General features: G+C 35.9%; 1 protein-coding gene and 1 long non-coding RNA gene across 2 annotated transcripts; one reads left to right on the top strand and one right to left on the bottom strand.

Annotated features, from left to right (window-relative positions):
- Window positions 1-4: 4 nt before the first annotated feature.
- Window positions 5-5499, bottom strand: LOC140063516 (cyclic GMP-AMP synthase-like receptor 3). Its single transcript, XM_072109870.1, has 3 exons — window positions 5260-5499; window positions 2592-3720; window positions 5-2081 (listed from the first exon to the last, which is right to left on the bottom strand). Exons 2-3 carry the CDS (start codon window positions 3701-3703, stop codon window positions 1820-1822), a joined length of 1374 nt encoding a protein of 457 aa, XP_071965971.1. The 5' UTR covers window positions 3704-3720; window positions 5260-5499; the 3' UTR covers window positions 5-1819.
- Window positions 5500-10860: 5361 nt separating this feature from the next.
- LOC140063518 (uncharacterized) lies at window positions 10861-11609 on the top strand. Its single transcript, XR_011847626.1, has 2 exons — window positions 10861-11402; window positions 11536-11609. It is a non-coding gene; the product is annotated as an uncharacterized lncRNA (long non-coding RNA).
- Window positions 11610-12449: the final 840 nt, after the last annotated feature.

A 12449-nucleotide genomic window follows, 5' to 3' on the forward strand; every position in this document is an offset into this window, starting at 1 on the left:
TGAAGTAAGCTTTTATTGTTTCTACATACTCATCGTTAATACCAACGAGAAATCACTCAACCATAACATAGTAACAGGTAAAATAAAATGTAAAGCTTACATACATTGTCATAATATTCATATATTCTGGTTCATTTGCATTTATTATTCATGAGCATTAGCAACACAATAGTCTTTGTTTTTAATAGTCTTTTCAATCAATCAACCAACCAATCAATCAATCAACCAACCAATCAACCAATTAATCAATCAATCAATCAATCAATTAATCAATCAATCAATCAATCAACCAATCAATAATCAATATAAGTAACATAACATTTTTCTTGCAGTTAAAAACGGATTTTTTAAAACACAACTTTAAAATATGAAATGCGAATAGACCTACTTTTAACAACACCACGTTAATATGCATGTTAAAACGCTAAAGATGAGAGAGTTTGAAACAAGAAATTAATAGCATCCTTAACGAGAATCGAACGCGGATTCAGTTTAATATAGTTTTTTACTAGGTTATTTAACAAAATGACACCGTCTCCGTTTTCCCGTGAAATCGAAATTCTGTGTGGACGTATCTTTACGCGCATTGTCATGGTTTCTTTTCAATGTTTAATCAAATAATTAATTTGATATCTGGTACTGTGACATGCCATACCTTTATTATTTACAGTAACTTATTAATTTTACTGTCTAAATTAGCTCAGATTTATTAGTTTTTTTTTTTCATTGATTCAAATTCAGTTCCAAAGCCAACTTCGGAACTCAACAAAATGTGTTCGGTTGAATAACCGTCGTTCGCTTCTCGAAAAATTTCCCTTAAATAGTGGTGTACCGAAGGAGGGATTCTACTGTATTTAATTTGTTATGCCCTTTTGAAGAAAAAAAATGCAATGCTTGTGTACCTGTATTATGATGCACTCATTGATTGTACACGCGCCTTGTAGTCACCAGGATGTGAGTTCATCCTCGGTTGATCAACTTTCGTTGAAATAATAATTTAAGTGTAACAATCTTACAGGATATTGTGTACACTTATATAAGGAGTACTAATCATCTGCGAAAGTATTAAGTAACCATACTACTATGTAGCAATAATCAAAAGAGGGCGCAATGCACAAAATTAAAAACAAATAGTTACACCGAGCATCGGAAAATGTAATCTGAAATATTAGTGAAAAAGAATATAGAGTAATGTGATAAAATAGATGTTAAAATGATACATTTTTCGTATATAAAATAAATGTAATACAAACACAAATCACAAAGAAAATATAAACACGACCAATCCGTTGTATTAGAGCGAAAGTGGATTTAAACACTCTTAAATATTCATTATAGTTAAATACTGCAAGGACTATCTGCCCTATCATCGAAATGATATCAAAGTAAAGCAGAGATACTGTTATTTTTAAAATTATAGTTCAAATTGAAATATATCATATGTATAATTATTTTTTCATTTTGTATTAATTATTTTTTAAACAATAGGCCTAGGCCTAATAGTTTTTTAAACTTAACTGTATGATTTATTTACATAAGAGACAAACGAAAATATAGTTAATTAAATATTAATAATTATTTTGTATAATATATTACATTTTTTAATTATACAGAATGTTCTATATACAGCAGCACCGCATTGCATTTTCACTGATTTTAAAGGTACCACTACAATTTACGTTGAGTATCTTATCCTTATTAAAAGTGTATAACATTTACATTAGAACACTATTATATACATTATCGGTATTCAAGTTTCAAACCAAAACAATTCACATTTGATTTTCGTTTCCTATATACACCAGAGGTCGTTTTGTGTCTAGCCTCCACGCAGACGGCCCGTCATTTGAATGGTACTCTCATTGGCGATGCCATACGATTGTAAATTTCGTTGGTCTTCGAGATTTTTGCCGCCAAATACCAACAACTGTTGACTTGGAGAAATTCCAGTTTTTATCTCGATTTTCTTTTTCAATTCACGCACGAGGGTAGATCTCTTCATGCCCGAAAATGTAAGTGTATTTCCGTTGGTGGTCTTGACGAATACTTGAAAGTTGTCGATTGTGATGTCCTGGCAGTCTCTGTTGAGCAAGTAAAGTAAATTTAAACGTAACTTACTAGTATTTAAATAGAAAAATGGTAGTGCATTGGTAATTTGTATCTAATTCATGAAATAGTAGGCATCCGCATAAGCTTTTTCCGTTCTCATACTTTAAAAAACATTCACATTTTATTTCAAATCCAATTTATTGATGTCATCATACGTCGATATAGGCTTACAGCAATTTATTTCTCGGGTGGTGGTCAACCACTAAACAATTCTTCGAAAGGCCAAAGGTTAAGTTAACTATTTGCAATATTCGAACCTAATATTATCAATGACCTCGTTGGCCTCTTAATTGTTGTCGCCATTATAATCATCGTTATCATTATCATCGTCATCATCATATTCATCATTATCATCATCATCGTCATCGTCATCATCATCATCGTCGTCGTCTTCGTCGTCATCAGCATCATCATCATCATCGTCGTCGTCATAATCGAATCATTTTCATCATTGTCATAAATAATGATTGATCATTACTCACCGTCCTTGTAAGAGAATTTCTATGATCTTTTGATCTGATTGGACGATTTCTCTCAACCATCTCAACACGTTTCTGAGTGATTCTTGAGTAAACTGCTCAAAAAGATTCTCTGATGGATTGTGGAAGTTTGGAAGATCGTATTTCTCCATGTATTTGATGAGCGTCCGCAGCAGGTCCTTAAAGCGATCATGAAGATAATCTTGGTGCCATTGTGTAACGCTTGTATCATCGTTAAGATACAGCATGCATGTCTTTAGATGGTATGACGACAACATTCCAAGTTGAGAAGCACCTCTCTTTACTCGAATCGTCTTCAAGATCTTCAGACAAGCTCTGCGGCATTCATTCTGCCAATCCATATCACTTATGATTATCTGTTCCTTCTGTGTGTAACTCCTACGCCACAGCTGATCGTAGATGTTCTGTCCAGGTGCCTGTCGAGAGTTTGGACTTTCTGCTTTTGGGTGTCTCTTTGCTACGTACCTGGTGCCATCGAGTTCGATGCACGGCACAATATCAATCGATAGTTGTTTTCTGCTGTCATATGTAACATTTATTGTTAAGGCTGGTCCATTAACACTTTGTCTAGCAGTAATCCCAAACAATTCTTGGTTTATCTGGTTCACTACTCCCTGAACCAAGGATTGCATCTGTCGAAATGTGGATATCGGGTTGATATAGCCATTAACAACGCAGTCGTTCAGATGTGTGGCACCATTTCTAACTTTCTTTATGAAATAATAGCCTGACGAGTGAGTATTGCATCCCTCGGCATTTTCTTCTGCTTTCCACAGATCAGTGCCCATCTTTATAGGGACCAGAAGGTCAAATTCATCCTCTCGTATCACCTTCAAACCCTCATAAGAGCTTCCTTGGTGGTAAATTGTTCCAAACACGAAGTTAGATGTCTTGAAATTATCTTCCAGGATCAGTTTGATCTTCTCAACGACAGTCTTAGCGCGCTTTTGTTCAACAACAGGAATGCTCACATGTTCGTGGAAGTATTTTCTCAAAGCGTTAAGAAGTGGATCTCGGCTGCTTTCGAGCTGTCCAATTTGATTTTCTTCTTCTCCATCGGTATCCCGTTTACGAACATGTTGTTTATTCGCCATGGTACAATTTTAACTTTCTGAAAGTATAGCAATATTTGTTTTTGGTGAAACATTACAGAATATAGATTCCTACACAAGCATGTAGGCCTAAACTTGAAATACGAATTTATTAATTTTTTTATTTAGTAATAATTATTATACAGATATTGCCTGCTTAGAGGTGAAATATACTATTTGAAATCCCGAGGGAATGGTATTTGCAACCAATCACGTTCACGTATTTACATAGCCTATGTAATATAAACATATTCAGCATGAATAGCATTTAAATTGTGATAATATCACAATGTAAATTCTATTCTAAAATCCATTTTGTAAATGTTCTTACAAATGGTCCATGATGAGATAACAATTTAGAAAGGCCCTATATAGACAAGACAATTTATCATTTCAAATTTTTAAATGTATACAGTTATTTGAAAATGTATTTAGAAAAACATACGATATGCCTAAAGGTGTTTACCCCACCCACATATGCATAGTTTGGATTTTATTCTTCCCCACCCTCCCTGACATTTCTGGCTAAAACACTTGTCGACAGTAATTGAAATACATTTTGCACTAAGCCTATATATTCCAAACCATAAATCAAAATGATTATAGGCCTATTAAGCAATATTTATTCAAAACAACGCATTCATCAGACATGACATGACAATCCTTTATCTTATAATGAGCTCATTATGATTGATTGTATATATACAGATTATAGATTTTTAAGGCTTGCTTGTCTGCGAGAGAACTTGGAATTTCCAATTGAATGACGTAATCACACGTCACGGCAATAAACTCGCTGAAGCAAATTTGACACCGACGTGACGTACATTATTACATAAGTTGGGAATTCCCATTCTTGTGTAATAATAAACGTCAAAAGCCTAGTAATTCTACCATGTCAAAACTGTTTTGGAAATCGCCAAAGCACGTTAATGGAATTAATGGCTGAGTAGTACAGTATGATAAAAAATTTATTATTCTTATTATTCTTATTGTATCTAAAAACTCTGTAAATAAAATGTTTATAGTTCACAATTTTAGCGGTAAATGCAGTATTCGATTTTGAAACAGTTGGATGAAAAAAGTGGGGCACAATTAATTTATATATAATAAATCATAACATTTATCATAAATCATGACATTTATCATAACATGAGTGAATGTCATTGGGGATATGCCTGCACAGTATACATTTAATTAGTGGCGTCTTTGGCATTTCACACATTATCATTAGTCTTATTATGGTCATCAAAATATCATAAATTATAATATTAATAATCTAATGTTTTTCAGCTCTCATCGTTTTCATAACAGCAAAATTGTAGTACAATCACAGAGTTCATTTCCCTCCGATATTGTGTATTTAAAATGGACTTGCTCTATGTAGGCCTATCGGTTATTTTTCTTAAATAGCCCTCTTAAATTAATTATACAAAACAATATAAAATGTTTTTAATTATTTCATTACATAATAAACATATGAATAACAACTAACATGACATGAAGACAATAACACGTACGTGGTATCGCATCATAATATGTAACGTTCTTGTACTTACATGTATTTGAATTGTAATTTCTCTCTGTGCTCCGTACGTATTTAAACGTAATAGGGCCTACGCTCTTCGTTGAAGGTTGTGAGTAGACTAAGAGCATATTGCACAAATAATACTCTTATGTCGACATCAGGGAATTTCCAAACGAACATGGAAATCCCCAATCTAGAATTCTAGAACGTTCTCTTCTTCATTCTATGTTTGTGTTGGGATTTTCGCTGAACTATTTATAGTAAAGCAATGAACATTTGCTCTGTTGCTCTGTCAACTCACAAATGCGGCGGATCATCATCAAACTGTGATTGGTCAGATTCTGTAGCTTTCACTAGCAGGGGTGGCGCCAGGATCTTCCGGACGCGGGGGCTACATTCCCCGACGAGGGGGCTATGCGAGCGAAGCGAGCATCACTAGGCTGGGGGCCAGGGGGCCGCCAAGGGCCCCCGGTGGGGGTCCAGGGGGGCGAAGCCCCCGGAAGCAACGCGTTCTAGCGTCATTTGAGGTCATTTTAATCAGATTTAGGGTAGCCATTTTTTCCATTTTTTATAATGCATAAATAAAATACTGCGTGCAAAAAAACGATGCGCGGTGACTGTTTCAATCCATATTTTTCAATTTAAAAAATAAAAGTTCAAAGAAAATTTAGAAAAATAGAGTTGGAGGTCCCGGAAATTGGACTTATTATACTTCAAAACATGAAACAAAATATATAAGTCCCTATCATGGTTGTGACTGAGCTAAGAAATGTTTGAGAGATGTTAGGTCCCGGAAAATGCACTTCTTGTACTTCGAAATATGACCGTCGGTAAACTTCGCCTGGAAAATAACTATACAGTACACATTTTGGTCCCCTGATGGAACATGATATCACGCGTCTCGACCCAACGTTGAACGATTCGTACAAAGGGATACCGCCAGACAAGTGCGTACCTAACTATTGTTTAGTAGTAAGTTAGATCGCTGGCAATAATGAATGCATATAAAGTGCATAATATCACTCTGACGTACTCTCACGGTCAATGAAACGTCGCGGTTTTCTAGGCGCTGAAGCTAGCTACGAAGTGAACGCGAACGCTTTTTACTGTATATTATATTCCCCGACAAAAAGTACCCGTGTTCCCTTCGGTAACCGTCGGTAAACTTCGCCTGGAAAATAACTACATTACACATTTTGGTCCCTGGATGGAACTTGATATCACGCGTCTCGACCCAACGTTGAACGATTCGTACAAAGGGATACCGCCAAACAAGTGCGTACCTAGCTAATGTTTAGTAGTAAGTTAGATCGCTGGCAATAATGAATGCATAAAAGTGCATAATAGCCCTCTGACGTACTCTCACGGTCAATGGAACGTCGTGGTTTTCTAGGCGCTGAAGCTGTATGAAGTGAACGCGAACGTTTTTTACTGTATATTATATTCCCCGACAAAAAGTACCCGTGTTCCCCGACGGGGGGGCTAGGCTCCCCGACGAGGGGGCTAGAGCCCCCGTAGCCCCCCCCCCCCCCCCCGCTGGCGCCACCACTGTTCACTAGTAGACAGGCAGCTCGGCAGCCCAGACATTTAGTTAGATGACCTAGTTACCAATATCTAACTATGTGAGTGTGTTGTGGGGTTACCTGAAGTCAAAGAAAATGCGAGTCTGTCAAGTGCCCCACGCTGCGTAAAAACCCGGTGCTTAAAAATGGTACCAGATAAACTAGAAAAATACTACCTAATTTCACCACCATGAGATACCCATTGACATCGTCATACCAAATTCACAAACGACAGACAATTTATCCGCTGCAATAGGTCCGCCAATTCCCCCCCCCCCCCTCCCGCCTATACGAAGGGCTTAAGATGGGGATATCATATGAGTGAAATACCACCTAATTTCACCACCATGAGATGCCATTGACATCCACATCCAAATTCACAAACGACAGACATTTTATCCACTGCAATAGGCCCGGCAGACCCTCCTATACGGAAGGCCTAAACATAGGAATAGCATAAATGAACACGTTGAGTTCATACAAATACCAAATCGGTAACGACTAATTGTCCGCTGCACCGCAAGGACCAGACACGTTTGACTATAGAGACCCTCCCTTTTCTCCCAACTACTGCAGGCTATCTGATATTTGTAGATACCACCAGCAACCAATATCATATCATTTACGACATTGTAAGGAATACAAAATGACCTATCACAGACCACTTATACACTTGGTCCTGACATAACCCGCTAAAGTTTGACCTGAGACACCCCTCCCCCATCCAGTCCCCTTCCCCCCAACTAGCTATCTTAGATATTGTAGATACCATGTCCACCGGCACACAATATCATATGATCTGGCACATTGTAAGGATACAAAATGCCTTATTACAGTCTACAGACCACCTATGAACTCCCTTTGGTCCTGCCAAATCCTGCTAAAGATAAATTGATATTGTAGATATTACCAGCAACCAATGTTATATTATCTACCTATTGCAGATATAATGATTTAGAAATGTATAAAAATGAGCTACAATTACCTACTGTACATATACTGCCTTGTTTTATCACCCCCATTTGAATATAAGGTACGTCTTAGCTCACCTGGCTGTCCTTTGTAGGTACCAGAATATAAATACCAATATTCCCGCAAAAAATCAAATAAAAAAAGTTTAATTAAGTCTCTGGTCAAACATTAGCGAGGTCTGTCAGAAGTGTATAAGTGGTCTGTGATAGGTAATTTGGTATTCCTTACAATGTGGTAAATGATATACTATTGGTTGCTGGTGATATCTACACATATAAGATAGTCTAGTTTGGGGAAGGGAGAGTCAAACTTTAGGGTGTCTGTTACTTGCGGTGCAGCGGACAATTAGTCTGTTGTTACCCATTTGGTATTGTATGAATTCAACTTGTTCATTTGGAATTATTTGTGAGTGGTACCTCACTCAACTATACTATCCCCATTTTTAGGCTATCCGTATAGGGTTGTCTAGCGGGCCTTTTGCAGCGGATAAAATATCTGTCGTATGTGAATTTGGTATGAGGATGTCAATGCACCCGATTCTCGTACGGTTCATGTCTAACAACAAGAAACTGCTGCGGTGTTCCATGTCAAGCGACCATAACAGGCCCATCCATATCACGCATGTGTCACTGTTGCATGTCCCAGTACTGTACTACAGTAAAACTTAATTCATCTAATGTGAAATTGTCCGCCGGCAACCAGAGTTGAGTCGTAGGCCCAACCAAACAATGGAACTCGCTCGCATTATAATTATAGACCTAGGTTATACTACTAGGAGGCAGTGTATGCAATTCTAGGATTTAGATTTTATTTCTGTTTAAGTAAACTATCGGGATATTTCAGTAAATATTTCGATGTTTTTCCACCAAGAATGTTATGCCCAGTCATTGGTATTAGTTACCGAAATGTCTGTACAATTTCACCAAATTTGGTACGGGTTGACCTGATCGTCTCTAAAATGGGCCCGATATCGTCTTAGACGAGTCCTCCTAAATACCAAGCCCCCCTATCAATAATTATCACTGGAGGACCCTTTAAAAAAATAAACCTCCATGCTTGAACCGACCCGATCGATCTAGCCTGCCTAAGGAGACCGTGCAGTTTTGTACCAAGATAAGTATAAATAAATATAATTATTTCGTTTTATGTAGGCTAGCTAGGCCTAGCCTTTTTGTGCAGTGGTGGCCTAGCTTGACCTTATCTAGTAGTAGGCTAGGCTAGCCGTGATTATTTACCCATGCATCCGCCTCAGGATGCTCTAGCTGATTGCTCTACGAGGCCAGGCCTTATTATACACCCTTATTATAATGATTCATACCCAAGTTTTATTAAATGCTAAAAAATGCCTAGGCTAGTATAATGTTCGATTCGGGTACGAACTGACCAATACAATTTGGCATGGGTACGAGTTTGTTATGGTACGGGTGAGATCCCCACTAACACCTCCCCCACCCACTAGCTAGGCTAACCAATGGCGATCCACCTATGGCATGGCTAGGCCCAGTATCAACCATCATGATGTTCAACTACATTTTTGCTACAAATTACAATTATAATAATTGTAACTATACATTGTTACTAAATACAGGTCAACCCCGTCCCGTACCTATACCAACTCGTACCCATGGCAGCTGACGCGTATCCAAGTAAAGTTTAATGCTATGTAAAACATTTATTTTATTATTAATTTTCTTGAAATGGGACCCTCTGCCCACTTTACTTCACGGCATTTTTCTCGCTCTTCTGTGGTCGATCTATAAAACCTATGATAGACTTCAGGATTTCATATTCTAGATAACAATTTTTAAAAATAAACTAGACATGTAACTCGTCACTTTGACGAGTTTGGTTATCCGCCGCGCAAGTGGTGCAACATTAACATTAAGGGGATAGGTTGAGGACAAAAGGAAGTGTTCACGTTGGCATTATGACCTGAACTGAAGAATATGATATGTTGTTATTGCTGAATTTTATTATTTAAATTCATATATAGTATACACAGTATAATCTGTATCCATATCACATACAGTGTAGAATAGGTGAAATTACGGGACCCGCTATTTATTGCAATTTTTAACATGTTGACGGTTTTAAAATGAAACGCGAAGGTAGCAATTCCGAAAGGAAATTATCTCAGCAACAACGTATTAGCGTGTAGAAGAAATTTGAATACGTGAAATATTGATGCGCGCTCTTTTAAATGTAATGAATTATGACGCAAAAGATGAAAATACGACCTTTTTTATATAACTGGCCATATGATGACGTCACAACATCCGATTGGCAACATTTTTACATAATTTCGTATCTACAATCCAATAGCTTCCAGAAAAAGTTTTAATCGTGATTATCACATTTTATTCTTATGAGCTATAACAGATTAAAATTTACTGTAAAGATGAAATTAATGCCACACGTGATTTAAATTTTTAGGCATGATGACGTCAAAAAAATTAAAATATTTTTAACTCCTGCGAAAGATACTTGATTGACCTAGACAATATCAAAATCTGGGTGAAAATGGAAAACGGATAAGTGGAGAAGCGCTCTATTCAATGTGATGAGCTATGACGAAAGGTACAAAAATCCTAAATTTTATATTCGCGTGGCCATACGATGACGTCACAATGTCCGGTTAGCCATATTAATACCTGATCCGATATCTATAACTCATCTACTTCCAGAATATGCCATCCACAAAAAGTTGACCGTCTAGTTTAGAAATTACGACTGTTTAAAAAAAGGCATATTTTAAACAAATTTTTTAACCTTTTCTTAAAAAACGCGCGCAAATTGTCCAATTCGACGTGCTCGTATGACGTATCTTTAAGTCGAAATTGTTTAAAATTTGGTAAAATTACTAGAAAAGGCTGGAAAAATATAAATCACGCGAAAAAAATACGTTTTCAATGCTACGTGCGCACCGCACACGTAAAAATGTGCGCACGCGTTGGAATTTTTGACATGCTTAAAACGACATGAATCGCGTAGAAAGTTGATTATAAATTAATTTTGCGCATTTTGAAATTTTAAATGCGCGTGCGCGCGTAACTTTGTGTAAAACACGCAATTTTTTTTCAACAGAAAGTTAGCGCATAATATAAATTAAACTTTTGCAAAGTTTCAAGTTGAAATGTTATTTGGTTGTCGAGCTATGTTAAATACGACAAAATCGTTAAATCGCGCGTAAGTCACGTTGCGCAATTGTAAACATCATGAAAAGCTTCGCTGCACATCTTCATGTGCATGACGATATGTTGAGAAAGTTACAAAATGTTATGTTTGCAAGTTTTAGAGAAAAGCGATCCACAAAAATCATACAGAAAGAAAGAAGACAAATAAAAAGTTGATGTTGATGATTTCGTACAATCACAAGAGGTTATCCTGCAACTTCGTTGCGGATAACCAAAAATGTTATTGGTTAGTGTGATTAAATTTATATTTGTACGTATGTTTCCAAACCAAATACATATAGGCCTACAGTTCTGTATTAAATTTAAAACATTATATTTCCAGATGGTTGTAGCTGTACTTTCAGAAATAAAAGATATCGTCATGAATTTTTCCCACCCTCGTACCTCCTAGAATTTGATACTACGGTATTAATGCTGTATGAAAATATAAGAAGGGCATTTCCATGGTGAGAAATTTCAGTGCATATTTATTTAAATTACTTGGATCTGGGCAATGTCATCAGATAATTATTTGCACGTACAGTAGTTACACTAACCCTATTATCAACTAATAATGTGATTTAATAATATTTTTTACAGTTATTGAAGAAATACATGATTCATTGTGGAAATCGAAGTGATTCAAATACAATAAAAGAAGATAGAACAAAGTTGTTAAGAGTGTGAAATGATGTCCACCATTATTCAGATGTACATTGTGCAAAAAAAATATTTAGACAGTAGGGTCGTTCTATGCAAAGTTTGGTTTGTTTATTTTCAAAAATGATTATTGTAACTATACATTGTTACTAAATACAGGTCAACCCCGTCCCGTACCTATACCAACTCGTACCCATGGCAGCTGACGCGTATCCAAGTAATTTTAATTTTTAAGATCAAAGATCTATTATTTATAATTTACTCATAGTTAATAATCGTCATGATACTCTCACTTTCAAGCATCTTCGCTCCAGTAATGATATGTCAAATGTTTATGCAAAATGTTTTACCTCTATAATATAATTTCAAAAGCTTTTAATTGATTGATACATAATAAATATTATTTTATATTATATCTTGTACAACTTTAACTTTATGTATTGTCCATGTGTTCTTTTTTTAATGTAGAGTGACACTGCCACACCCACCTCAGCCAAAGCATAGGTGAAGTTACAATTGTAACAAAATAGCACCCTTAGAAATTATAAATGCTTTTTCAAGTAAAAGTTTTAACTATGAATTATTTTACGTTCATAAAGTTAGGGGAGACTGTACTCAATAAAAATATGTAGTTCCCCATAGTATCTGAATTGTATGTACATTTCATTACCCAAATGATATCGGACCTATATTTTAATGTATAATGATAATGCAACTATAAATGTAAATTTACACAATGTTTATGCAAAATGTTTTACCTCTATAATATAATTTCAAATGCTTTTAATTGATTGATACATAATAAATATTATTTTATTAATTTTGATTTCATTTACTTTACAGTAGTATCTTTT

The sequence above is a fragment of the Antedon mediterranea genome, chromosome 1, assembly GCF_964355755.1.
Source record: "Antedon mediterranea chromosome 1, ecAntMedi1.1, whole genome shotgun sequence".
Lineage (NCBI taxonomy): Eukaryota > Metazoa > Echinodermata > Crinoidea > Comatulida > Antedonidae > Antedon > Antedon mediterranea.

What these genes read in the sequence shown, in the direction of transcription:
- LOC140063516 (XM_072109870.1), bottom strand. Translation starts at nt 3,703, where the DNA reads ATGGCGAATAAACAACATGTTCGTAAACGGGATACCGATGGAGAAGAA. An exon ending in GAAATTCTCTTACAAGGACG is followed by an intron (nt 2,082 to 2,591) that starts GTGAGTAATGAT and finishes CTTGCTCAACAG; the next exon opens with AGACTGCCAGGACATCACAA.